The sequence below is a fragment of the Orbicella franksi genome, chromosome 2 (assembly GCF_964199315.1).
Source record: "Orbicella franksi chromosome 2, jaOrbFran1.1, whole genome shotgun sequence".
Classification (NCBI taxonomy): domain Eukaryota; kingdom Metazoa; phylum Cnidaria; class Anthozoa; order Scleractinia; family Merulinidae; genus Orbicella; species Orbicella franksi.
Window position 1 is genome coordinate 13,540,955 of NC_138146.1, and position 12,306 is coordinate 13,553,260.

The following is a 12,306-nucleotide window of genomic DNA, read 5'->3' on the forward strand; positions in this document are numbered from 1 at the left end:
TTTGTTTCCCGAAAAGTAGATCATAAAAAGAGATTTATAAGCTGCTGATATGTTGTTTATTTTACGAACATACGTTTCAGGGAAAAGGGTTAAATTTAGATTGTGTATTAAGCTAAGGGCGATTAACTCTCAACAAAGGTGGGCGTTTTTCCAAACGTTTAATGAGGTGCAAAGTTCATTCGTCATTTTATGCAGGAAATTCCGACATCACTTTGACTCTAGTACCTAGTCTATATTCGGCTACACAAGCAAGCAGCTGGCAATTAGTTTCCAGCCTGTTTTCTGCTTTGATATATTAATACTGTCACTCTATTTCTGTTGACACTACAGTAGTGGCATCAACCAAATGCCCAACCATTTTGGTAGTGAACAAGCTGTAGTCATTTTCTTGGTAATGCAAATAACTACAGCACCAGCAAGAGACTATGATTGTGTCTCGCGCATGCACCAGCACAACCCGTCAACAACGCCATAAGTTTAAGAGCTTATAAGTCAAAAACAAGTTTGACGACCCGATTTTTTTCATTGAATTGTGGATAAAGATGTTGAAATGAAACTTTTTACCGAGTTTGAAAGAATATTGTGGTAGAGGATTCAGGGCTACTTTAAATTTTCGAAAATTTAAAACGGTTCTGAATTGGCTGCCACGTTTGTTTGTTTGTTTGTTTGTTTGTTTGTTTGTTTTTAACTCATGGGCTATTTGCAGCCCAAAACTGAATTACTACAGAGTAAATTCGCCTTTTTCCAGCTTGTCTCATATTTATGTCGCGTGGCTAAACAGTACTGTGCAGATGTAACCGTTTGTAAGCAATTGTCTTCAAAAGACGTTCCACTACTGTTAGAGTGAAAGAATTACCGTGTGGGACTAAATTTTTGCGGGAGTTCAAGTTAATTTTGCGAAACGGTGATTTTTTTTATTTCTCGGGAACTAATTTTTGCAAGAACTATTTTTTGCGATTGTAAAAAAACTGTTGTTTTCTTGCTGGGTACTAATTTTTGCGATTTTAGGAAAGTCGCATTCAATTGAAATTACAAAATTTTCGCATTTTTTTCATTAAACTGCATGCAATCGACAATTGAAGCAACATGTAGCGATGTAAATCATAGTAATCCAGTAATCAATTTCACTTTACCACAGTTAAATCGTATTCTTGTGCGGAATTGTATATGTTCTTCTCAGTGGAGTACCCCCAGACGATCCTTTCCTGTAATTTTTTTTTATTTCTGAACGTTTTCTTTCTCATTTCATCGTTTTGCTTCTGAGAAAAAGAGACGTTTTAAATAAATGGCAGCAACAAGATTCTACTTGTGATATTCGTATGTATAATTTCGCCGCACAGGAGTAGTGGTAAGTGTGTGGTTAACTCTTTCCGCTAGCTTCCCCCATGGCCCAGCTTTCCCATCACATAAATTAATCTGTACGCATTGCGGGCCTCTTCTATTTTATGAGCTGAACTGGGTACGGATCGAGTAAATAATCCGTAACCATAGAAACAAAGCATCAAACGTTGTCCGCCATCTTGCCAAAGTCAAGTCGCACAAACAGAGTAGCAACAAAACCATAAGATTTACAACCTGCGATCGGACTTCTCGTCCGCAAGAGTAAAAGGAACAGATGGAGGTAATGTACTTACTTCTATTGTTAATGTTTTACAACAGTGTATGCGGTAAAAGTTTGTTCAATTTGAGCTTTCTGTTGATGCGGTTTTCAATCTGCTTACTTACACTCGGCCGTTTACTTTATTCAGACGGAGAAAAAATCACAAGATCTTAAAGAAAAGCCAGCTATCGAAGAAAATGCCTTCGAAGCTCTGGAAAGAGATTTTCAAGAGGTATGTATTAAAGAAGAGCCTGATCTTGAATGTCTGTGACTTCAACTTTGTTAAGATATTTTTGGGACATGCAAAGACATAAGCTTTTATAATTTGTGGTTCCCTTGCAGTGTTTACCACTACCGAAGCATAATCAGTCAGCTTAATTCTCGTTCAACTTTGCAGGTTCTCGGCGAACTCATGGGAGATAAAAGTCTGGAGAAGTTCCGTGTGGAATATGAAAAGTTACACAGAGCGTTGAAGAAGTCCCATGAAAGCGAAAAACGTTTGATGCAAAAATGTCGAGAATTGAACGCAGAGATTGTGGCGAATGCCTCCAAAGTTCAAACTGCTTTAAAACTGTCCCAGGAAGATCAGACCACGATTGCTTCGCTCAAAAAGGTAACCACGGTTTAAATATTAAAGAGAAGTCAAAAGGTAGCAATGTGATAACTACTTCTTGACCGAAATGGAAATAACTACTGCTTACTCTACTTGTAACATTTTACACCTTTTCACATGGTATACCAACTTTTCCCAAATCCCAGGCATCAGGTTTTTATCCAGGAAAATGCAACCATGTCTGGAGACATCCAAAGAATTCCGACTTGGTTTCCAATTTTCCCAGGGCTAGTCACAGGATGTGTTTTTCCTGAACATAACAGCGTCAGCAGTCACTTTTCCCTTGAAAATCTGAGAATCTGGAAAAGTACACCTCATCTACAGGGTGTTTTTGCATTGGTTGAAGATTATGTATTTCTTGAAAAAGTGTCAGTTAAGACTATAATGACTAAAATTTCTGAGCTAGATGTGAGAAATTATTGTCTGTAGGAATGAGTAGACAACTGAGTTCCACAACCATGTACACATTTAAAGGGACATCTTTGTTTCCACAACAACATTTTGCTGTTCACCCAAGCTCTACCATAGTCTGTTGTACCATCTTTATGTACAGTGCAAGATGCTGTGTTGTCTGGTCTTATATCTGCCAACTCTCACACCTTGGGTGCAAGTCTTGTGCCTGTGGTTTTAACACTTGGTGGTCAGATCAACAGGCTAGTTTTTCCCAGGCCTTTATAAACTGCAATGATATCCTGTATGACACTATGGACGTTTCAGTACTCAACCCATAGAGTACAGCTTGTGACTTTATGAGAGTTTCTGAAACTGAATGACTAAACACAACTCCATTAAATGATTTTCCAAATAGCAAACATAACAAGAGTTGTCATTTACATGTAGCATTCTATGTATTATTGCTTTGAGATCTTGTACATAAACACAACATCCAACAGCAACATGAACAGGGAAATTCTTTTTAGTTATGAGGTCACATTCTGTTGTAAATTTGAAATCAACAACAGTTTTTTAAAAGGAGTTATAAACAGCAAGGATCGATTGACAATGTTACAATATTTTGTTCTAAAATGTAAATTTTTGTTATGTTTGATCAGGAAATCGAGAAAGCATGGAAAATGGTAGACGCAGCCCATGACAAAGAGCAGAGAGCACGAGAGACAATTCAGTCTTTAAAACTTGAGATTGCAAACCTCAGCAAGCTGGTTGAACAAGGAGCTGGTTTAACCATGGGGCAGGACCATAGGTAACAAAAATGAATTACAATTAAGACAATATATTAATAGAAATCCCTTTAGGGAAGATTCAAATATATGGTACATTGTGTAGTTCCAGAAATATCCACACCCCCACCACAGAGGGAATTTCACGTAAGCCCCCCCCCCCTCCTCCCCAGAATGTCCATTTTTTGACCACAAATTTCCAATTATCACCGTGGTGGGGGTATGGATATTTTCTGGAACCACACATTGTGTGTAAATTTTGCAAACCAGATGAGGGAGTGAATGAATTTAAATCTTTTAAAGCTTTAGAGTTTTCACTGATCTCAAGATGTCAAGGAAAATAACACAAGAGGGAGTTTTATTCCTTTACTCTCTATTTCGACCCATAATTTTGCATCAGGTAAACTACCTTTGTCTGGAAATGGATTAACCTGAAAAACAATTTGACTTTGCTTGCAATGTAAAGATGCGCAAGCAAGAGAACTTCCATGAGATTCAGATCTCCTTGATATTGTGTTATTTTTGTGTTGTATTGTTCTGATAATTTACTGTCCAATATTAGTATCACCCAACTGGTGGACTAATGCAAATCCTGCATTTTGATTGGCTATGCTACTAGGGGACTATTAGTAATAGTCATTGAGTAGCGAAATTGGCGCGATCGAGCATGACGCTTTCTTTCGTTTTATTCCCAAATAAATATTTCTTCAACTTGCATTTGCCAACTTTATTATTGCCTTTTCTGTCCGACTAGTTGGGTGATACTAAAACAATTAGACCCTTCGCCCTCAAGGGCCACGGGTCAATAGCCCATTCGGCTTCGCCTCATGGGTTATTGACCCATAGCCCTTGCGGGCTACGGGTCTAATTGTTAAATATAACTAATTTTAATAGCAGCTCAGATTCACTTTTAAAGCATACAGACAACTGCACAATCATAAAACTGAATTCAAAGTGTCTTAGCTACTAATGTGCAGTGGACTATAATGTGGATAATTATTATTAATATTATTGTTAAAATAATTACATACAGTACAATGCACGTATGTGTATGATCTATATAAATTCAATAATTCTTTGCCTGGCAGTGTCAATGAACTATTAAAGATCAAAGATGACTTGACGAAGGAAAGAGATGAAAAGCTGTCTGACATTGCTAAGGTAGGTTTTTTCCCTCATTCCAAACTTATTATGTGTGGTTTTTATTTTTAGTTCCTTTTTTCAAATTTATGTGATTTTGACTGTGGGTCTTTGAAATTTGTTTCAGTTGAGAGATGAACTGTCCAGTGCAACTATGAAACAACAGAAAGCTGAGCAGGACAGAGAAGAGGCAGAAATGAAGATTGCAGAGGTAAAATGGAGCTTCAGTTTTTATTATTCAGCTCTTAAGATTGTACAATTGTACAATTTTATTTATTTGTGTGCATGTCACATAATTACTATAGCTGGACTTAATTTGTTTTCTATGTACTTCAGCTTAAAGAAGATATTCAAGTCCGTAGTAACGAGGCCCAGCGAGAGGCCAGGAAAAAGGAAAAAATTGAAAAGGAGTTAAAACAAGCCAAGAATGACTTGGAAACCAGAACTGCTGAACTTAAAACAAAAGCAGGAAATCTTCAACGGGCCCAGGAGGACATCACAAAGCTTGAGCAGCAGCTCAAAGAACAAAGGGTAGGTTTGTTTAGAGAAATAATAATATACAGTGATGGTGATGATAAAATGAATGATTCTTTCAAATTTCCCAAGTGCTGGCAAATGCATGTCTTACTAATAAACTTTGAGAAAAAATAGCTTCAAGAAAGATGTTCTGGCATTTCGTCCACGCACATTTTTTCATGTTCACAGTGGAATCCCGATTTCTCAAACCCTCAGTTTTTTGAACCTCCCAATAACTCAAACCAAAAGTCATTTCCCCTCCTCAGTCGAACACTGTCATTTTACCCCCAATTTCTCAAAGTCTCCAATTTTTCGAACCAATTTTCATTTACCTTGGAGGTTCGTAAAATCGGGATTCCACTGTATATTATGAACAAATAATTATACGGTTTTTCTGATTCAATTTGGAATTAATTTGCCCTTGTGAGTTTTTCAAAAAGCTGAAATTGCACTTGCCAAAGCGGCTCGTGCAATTTCAGCTTTTTGAAAAACTTACTCATGCAAATTAATTCCAAATTGAACTCAAAACTGTATGATTACCTATGCAAATAGAACATTACATGGCCACTTGGGGATACAAAAGTACTCTTCTTGTGTTGAAAGATAACTTATTTCACTTGTTTGCTGCACTCACTCGTGAAACATTTCTCGACTCTCAAAGAGAAATTTTGTATCTCTGCACAGCCATGTAATATCCCTCAGTACGTTCCTAGCCAAGCTTCTCTCACTCGCAGAGCTATGTGCACACATGTTCTTGCTGATGATTATTTAATTGTGTATATGTAAGTAGTAACTAAGATGATTTGTACAGTTTGCCTGGATTATGGCATAGTTTTTTAAAAGTGGAATTGCACTAGTTAGTTGGCAAATCCAGAGGGATTTCTGGCTGTTATTTCTTCCCCCAAATCCATCTTGGTTCACAACTTATGCACCAGTTGGCACAATTTCTTTCTTGGGAGTCTAATAGCACAAAAGATAAGGTGTTAAAAAAATGTCTACAGTTGGATGCCACTACCTTGAACTCTTGAAGGAAATTTTAAAAAATTGAAATAGCTAGAGGTTGAGATATCTGATAGTAAATGATTGAAAAGCATATCCAAAGAAAAATGATCTGAATTTGAGATGGTATCAAGTTTTTGAGGTAACTGAGCTGTGGTGTTTTTCATCTGTACATGTATGTCATTTTCAGCCTTTAGAAAAGCAAGACTTTTTTATAGTTACTGGATAAGATATTAAAGGAAAAATGGTATCTCTGAGCTTTATTTGACTAATAGTGAGTTACTGATTGACTTTTGTATCACTTTAGATACTGAATGAGAAAGCTATGAAGGATACAGACCTACTGAATGCTCGCCTAACCAAAGTCCAGCAAGACTTTGACCAGCAGTTGCTGAACTGTGATCAGCTGGCAACAGAAAACACTCAGAAAGCTGCTGAGCTCAAGGCAAAAGAAGATGAAATCAATGGCCTTAAACAGGACACAGTACGACTTACAAAAATGAGAGAAGCAATCCAGAGAAAGCTGAGAACCATAGAGGATCAGAAAATGGAGGTTGAACAGCAGAAAGAAACACTCAAAGGACAGATTGCTGGATTAGAAAAAGGTATTAGAATGTGCAGGTAGAAAATTGATGCACTGAAATACGATCTCTGTGTAGCAGGACTGTGGCACTATGGTCACTTCAATTGTTTTTAATGTATGCAATACAGTGAAGTGGGAATTATTTCCAAAGGAATTACTTTATCTCTTTGTAACTGAGTTTTTAAAACTTTCAAATTCTTTTTTATCAGAACTTGAATCAAGCAAGAAACAGGCTGAAGCGGACAAGAAAGCCATTGATGACCTTGTCCGAGAAAGGGATATCCTGAACAAGGTATTTTGCTTTCCAATCTTGAAACTCTACTGTGTTGATGTAACCATTTGAAGTTTAGATGTTACCATTAACACTTGTATAATGCTTGTCTTTTTCAGAATCTGCTGAAGGCAGCTGGTGCTACCCAGAAGCAGCTTGGACTTGTTCGATTGCACGAGCAAACAAAGAAAAACTTGGAGCAGGAAATTCAGGTGAGAACCGTGCAAAAAAGATTGCAATTTCTACACTTCCGACGATTTTTCTATTAAGAACGTCATATGGAATGTAAGCCGGCAACTAGAGATTTCTCATTTTGCAATTTGCAGAAGGCTTGATGTTTTGAAATTTTCCTGTTAAAATTTGCAATATTGTTTATCGTTGAATTTCTTAAAGCAAAATCCCTGTCATTATAGAAACTGATGCTTCTAGCCATCCGACAGCGTCCACTTGTAGCTATTGATGTACAGTTTCAAGAGTTTTCATCACATTTTGAGTCCCAAAATGAAACACTAATAATTTGTGGAGCATTCCATCGCTAATTGTTTCACTCTTTTTAATTATTAAAAGCGATGAAACATTTTTCGATGGAATGCTGCAGTTTTCCCTTTCATTGACTTTTAAGTTTCCGTACATCCGTTTCCGACTACAAGAAAAACTATTCACATTGAATCATTCTAATGTTGTGTTTTTATTGTGCGTATAGAACTACAAAGACGAAGCTCAAAAGCAACGTAAGATTATCTACCAACTGGAGAAAGAGCGAGATCGCTACATTAATGAAGCCAGTGAACTCACACAGAAGGTGCTACAACACATGGAAGATGTCAAAGTGCGAGAGATGCAGATCTTTGATTACAAAAAGAAAATTGCTGAGGCTGAAACAAAGTTGAAGCAGCAACAGGTGCGTTTAGGTTATTGAAGATCGAGTAAGCCTTCTCCAGTAAAGGTTTTTAAAAAGTACTTTGAAACAATAAGTCTAGATTGTTCCATTACGTTTGTTCGATTTCTCGTTCTACCTGAAATAAGAAGAGAAAATCGTCGAACTTACGTACAGCACCTCGTTATCGCTGTCAGTCTCTTTTAACTCTGTATGCTTAAACCTCATCTTATTCTCTATGAATTAATCTGCTTCATACGCGAAAATTTAACCTGATCTCTAAGGTTTCTCTCTGTTAGTATACTCTAATTTGTCTCAATTAATGAACAGTTTTACAGGAAGCAATTAACATTGCTCAGTCTCGAGTACAGTGGTATGGGTTGTAGCAAATGTATAAAAAAATATTGAGGGCTTATGACCTGTCTGATTCACAGAATCTCTACGAAGCCGTCCGTAGCGATCGTAACTTGTACAGCAAGAACCTGATTGAATCTCAAGATGAGATCACTGAGATGAAACGTAAGCTAAAGATCATGAACCACCAGATCGACCAGCTAAAGGAGGAGATCATGGCCAAGGAAGCAGCACTGGTGAAAGAGCATCTGGAGCATCAGAGAGTGGAGAAGGAGAAGGACGCACTCAAGGCTGAGTTGCAGAGGATGAAGCAGCAGGCAGCGGAATCCAAGGCCTACATTGAACAGCAGGAGGTGGAGGAGAGGAAGCTGTTGAAGATCATATCTGAAGCTGATGCTGAGAGACTCCGACAGAAGAAGGAACTTGATCAGGTAGGGCTCGTATAGAGGTAGCAATATGTAGCTAATAATTAGGCTCTTGAAGATTATGGACATGACTAACACCTTTGTTTTTCATTCTCTTGATTCTCTTCATGGTTTTGTTTGTTTTTTTTTTTTTTGCGCTTTCTCTTTGCACATATCACTAACAAATGCGTTGTGTTAGCCTGTTCCAGGCTCTCGGTCAGTGGGGACGATCGAAAAAACGGTTGGGTTACGAGCGGGGTCAAAGGAGAGGTCTCCGCCTTCTCCTTTTCTCTCTCGGATCCCGCTAGTCCCTGATCCTGCTCGTCACCCGCCCGTTTTGTCGATCGTCCCCACTGACCGAGAGCCAGGAACAGGTTAGCGTTGTGTTGGTTTGCTTTGGAAAATGCTACACTCACATTACACCAAGCAGTTATACAATTTTCATCAGCTAAGTATAGACCCTTTTCATGAATGGCTGCCAATTTAAAATTGTTTTGTGTGTATTTAAATTAGCCTCACTAAATTCGTTTGGGAGTAAAAATTCTTTTGAATTATCAGCTCAAGAACGAGGTTAGTCAGGCTAATTTTAATACTTACAAAAGAGTTTATAATTGGCAGCCATTTACGAAAAGGGTCTATAACCTAAGAAGTTATATTGAAGTGAAGCAATAGTTTTTCCCTTCATTTATCTAGTGATTCATTATGATACTGTGTTGTGTTAAGTTATTGAATTTACCTATTTGTTCTCCTGGTGTTAGGTGATTAGCGAAAGAGATATTTTGGGAACACAGTTGGTGAGACGTAACGACGAACTGGCCTTGCTGTATGAAAAGATTAAAATACAACAGTCTACTCTCAACAAGGGTAAGGGTTGTCTTTATTGTTCATCAGTGCTGTTTCATTTGCTTGACATTGATAATGATTTAAAGAAAGCTAGTCATACTGGTTATTCTTCTCAACTTTTAGAGTACAGTAAATCTCCCAATGTTGGGTTGAAACCGGTTCATTTTGTTAATGAGTTAAATGTTGGTCTGCAGGAGAGATTCAGTACCGACAGAGACTAGAAGATATCCGACTGCTAAAACTTGAAATCAAAAAACTTCGCCGCGAGAAGAACATTCTTACAAAGAGTGTGGCGAACGTGGAAGATTTAAGGTAAGAACATTTTTTTTGTGGGTGCTGTTTACAGTAAGAAAGCCCTAAACAAGTCAGAGAGACTTAAATTACGCCGAGAAAGATCTTAATAAAAATTAACCGTTGTACTTCATTGTCTGGATAGGCGCGAAGTGTATCACACGCAACGCGAGCTTCTCAGAGAACGAACTCGATGCAAAGCTTTGGAAGAAGAACTTGAAAACCCGATGAACATTCACAGATGGAGAAAACTGGAGGTAATTTGACGAAATTTAACCATTAGTTTTAAAACTGGAAAACCCTTGTTGAGTATTTATCAATTTGTTTTTCAGGGAAGTGATCCAAGTACGTACGAAATGATCCAAAAGATTCAAACTCTACAAAGACGACTTATACAGAAGACTGAAGAGGTTTGTCTGATATGTTGTTTCTCTGTTTCTTGCACGCGCGTGCGTGCGTGCGAGGGGCTCGCGAAAATCTAAGCTCTCTGACGTCATAATTCGGAGTTTCTACCTCGCGAGCGAAGCAGGAAAACTGTGAAAGGCGCAAACGAAGCTCGAAATCGTGGCCAGTAACACTGTACCTCGAAATATTTGAGCATCGAGCGTGATTTTAACCGTCTTTTTTGCCCGAATAAAATTTACAATTTTACCAGGCTTTTACGAAAGGTGCATTTTCAGTGTTCTTCACTAGTACACTACTAAAGGGGATCTCTAACTGGCAACATTCTTGGCAGACCAGACAGTCGCCTTTGCTTATTGGTTGCAAAAAACAAAAAGTCATTGGGGGTTTTTAAGCCGAAATTTGCTCTTTACGAAGAACGAACTTTTTCTTAAATTCTACAAACTTTAGGTTACCTCCGTATGCTGTGGTGTGCGATACCCTATGCTTAATTCCAACGTTCTGTAAAAATAGCTTTTTATTTTGGGGGTAAATTAAGCGTGAAAAAGCCCTTTGCCTTATCATTTAGGTGAGTTTTCTTTTGCTGACTTGTTTGTGATTCTCAGGTAGTGGAAAAAGAACTCCTTATTCAAGAAAAAGAGAAACTTTACATGGAACTAAAACAAATCCTCGCTCGGCAACCAGGACCAGAAGTAGCCGAACAGCTCAGCATCTATCAACAAACACTCAAAGAAAAAACCAAGCAAATGAAAGGAATGTCATCAGAACTCAACATGTACGAGGCACAAGTCAAGGAATATAAGTACGAGATTGAGAGATTAGCTAAAGAACTGCAGGAAGTCAAGAAAAAGTTCTACATGCAGAAGAGAAAAGAACAGCAAGCGAGGTAACTGCGTTTGAACGGTTATAATTTTTTTTTCTAACACCGTTATGTAGAGAATCACAGGTTACAATCAGTAATATTTTATTTGGCAACTTTGTAACAAGGGTTTTTGCGGAGTTGAACTCAATGGCTGAATGGGAGGTGCCTTGCTATTTTCCGGGATCTGTTTTCCATCATGTGTAACAAAACATCAAGGAATATGGTGTTTAATGGTGATCTCCACATACCCGCTTACATGCGGCACCCAGTTATTATTAAGAGGACAATTGTCATAGAAGAGTTGTAACTAATAGCATTTGGACAACACAGTTTTACTTACATAAGCTAATTAACTTGAATTTTACCCGGCTTCAAGACCTAGACTTCATTTCTTATTCAAAGGCTCTGTTGCAGGTGTCAAACACCTCAACAACTATCTTTACAATTACGGAAGATTTTGCAGTCTAAAAATTAACTAAAATCTCCCTACGCATTGAAATATATCCCGTAACAACTCGCAGGGACAGAAAACAGGGTGGTAATAATCATGAGTTTTATTAATTATCTGTCAGCGCCGCCCCCGTTGTAGAGTAAGTCTTTTGTATACTTTCTGACAATGTATCATTTAAACTCCACCTCGTTTACAGTTTTGTTTCTCGTCCAAGCCTATGAGTCAGGGCGAGGAGGGAGTCTGGTAATGAGCTTGATGGTTCTTCAAACATGCTCATAAAACCTCAACTTGCGCGAAATTTTCGCCATCACGGTTCCTTATAGTTTTGTGTTTATATTTACAGGGAGAGAGACCGAGCTTACCAACAAGCCACCGGACCTGCTTTCTCTCCTCAGAGAACCGACGGACCGAGATTCACCGGCGGAGGGTTTAATCTTAAGCCACCCGCCAAAGCTGTAGCGTAAAATACAAACAATTCCTCTGTAAATAGTGCAAATAGATCCTCTGGAAATGTATATATAATTTTAAGAATTACCTTGTAAGAAATGACATACTCAAATTTTGAGAGGTGTAGTTTAGGAGGGCTTTGTAACGCTTAAAAATATTCCTCATACCGTGTTGTGTCTCTAACTGTCTGCAAGTCGAGATTTTGCACGTACATTCGCACGGAAGCTGTAAAGGGCTCGTGCTAATGTCGCTTCTTTATGAAAGTTTTATTTTTGTTTTAAGAAATGCAAACATGGTTTGAGTAAACACATTTTATGTGTTCAAACATAAACATGTGTTCATTTTATGTGTACAAACGTCGATGTGAGTTCTGTTTTTGCCTTCCTCTCTGGCGTGCTCAAATATTTCCTGTTGAAACCCAGGTTCCATTTTTTGCTAATCGTCCTTTGTTCCCCACGCAAAACTGCTTATTTTG

At 38.1% G+C, this 12,306-nt stretch overlaps 1 protein-coding gene across 2 annotated transcripts; it reads left to right on the forward strand.

The window, feature by feature from the left end:
• Nucleotides 1-1,235: 1,235 nt before the first annotated feature.
• On the forward strand, nt 1,236-12,149 carry LOC145478069 (cilia- and flagella-associated protein 58-like). 2 transcript variants are annotated; one of them, XR_014048182.1, is made up of 19 exons: nt 1,236-1,621; nt 1,749-1,832; nt 1,998-2,213; nt 3,266-3,414; nt 4,480-4,552; nt 4,659-4,742; nt 4,868-5,062; nt 6,354-6,651; nt 6,839-6,921; nt 7,020-7,112; nt 7,604-7,801; nt 8,212-8,562; nt 9,294-9,399; nt 9,573-9,690; nt 9,815-9,926; nt 10,002-10,079; nt 10,677-10,957; nt 11,728-11,922; nt 11,953-12,149. XR_014048182.1 is itself a non-coding variant. In XM_081455972.1 (18 exons), the coding sequence occupies exons 1-18, from the start codon at nt 1,616-1,618 to the stop codon at nt 11,846-11,848; spliced, it is 2,646 nt and encodes an 881-aa protein (XP_081312098.1). In that variant the 5' UTR covers nt 1,236-1,615; the 3' UTR covers nt 11,849-12,149. The 2 variants fall into 2 exon arrangements, 1 of the variants encoding a protein (XP_081312098.1); XM_081455972.1 differs by having other exon boundaries at nt 11,728-12,149.
• Nucleotides 12,150-12,306: the final 157 nt, after the last annotated feature.

Excerpts from the sequence above, each read along its gene's own strand:
- LOC145478069 (XM_081455972.1), top strand. Across the intron at positions 5,063-6,353 it reads AGCAGCTCAAAGAACAAAGG|ATACTGAATGAGAAAGCTAT; the intron begins GTAGGTTTGTTT and ends GTATCACTTTAG. Across the intron at positions 9,400-9,572 it reads ACAGTCTACTCTCAACAAGG|GAGAGATTCAGTACCGACAG; the intron begins GTAAGGGTTGTC and ends GTTGGTCTGCAG.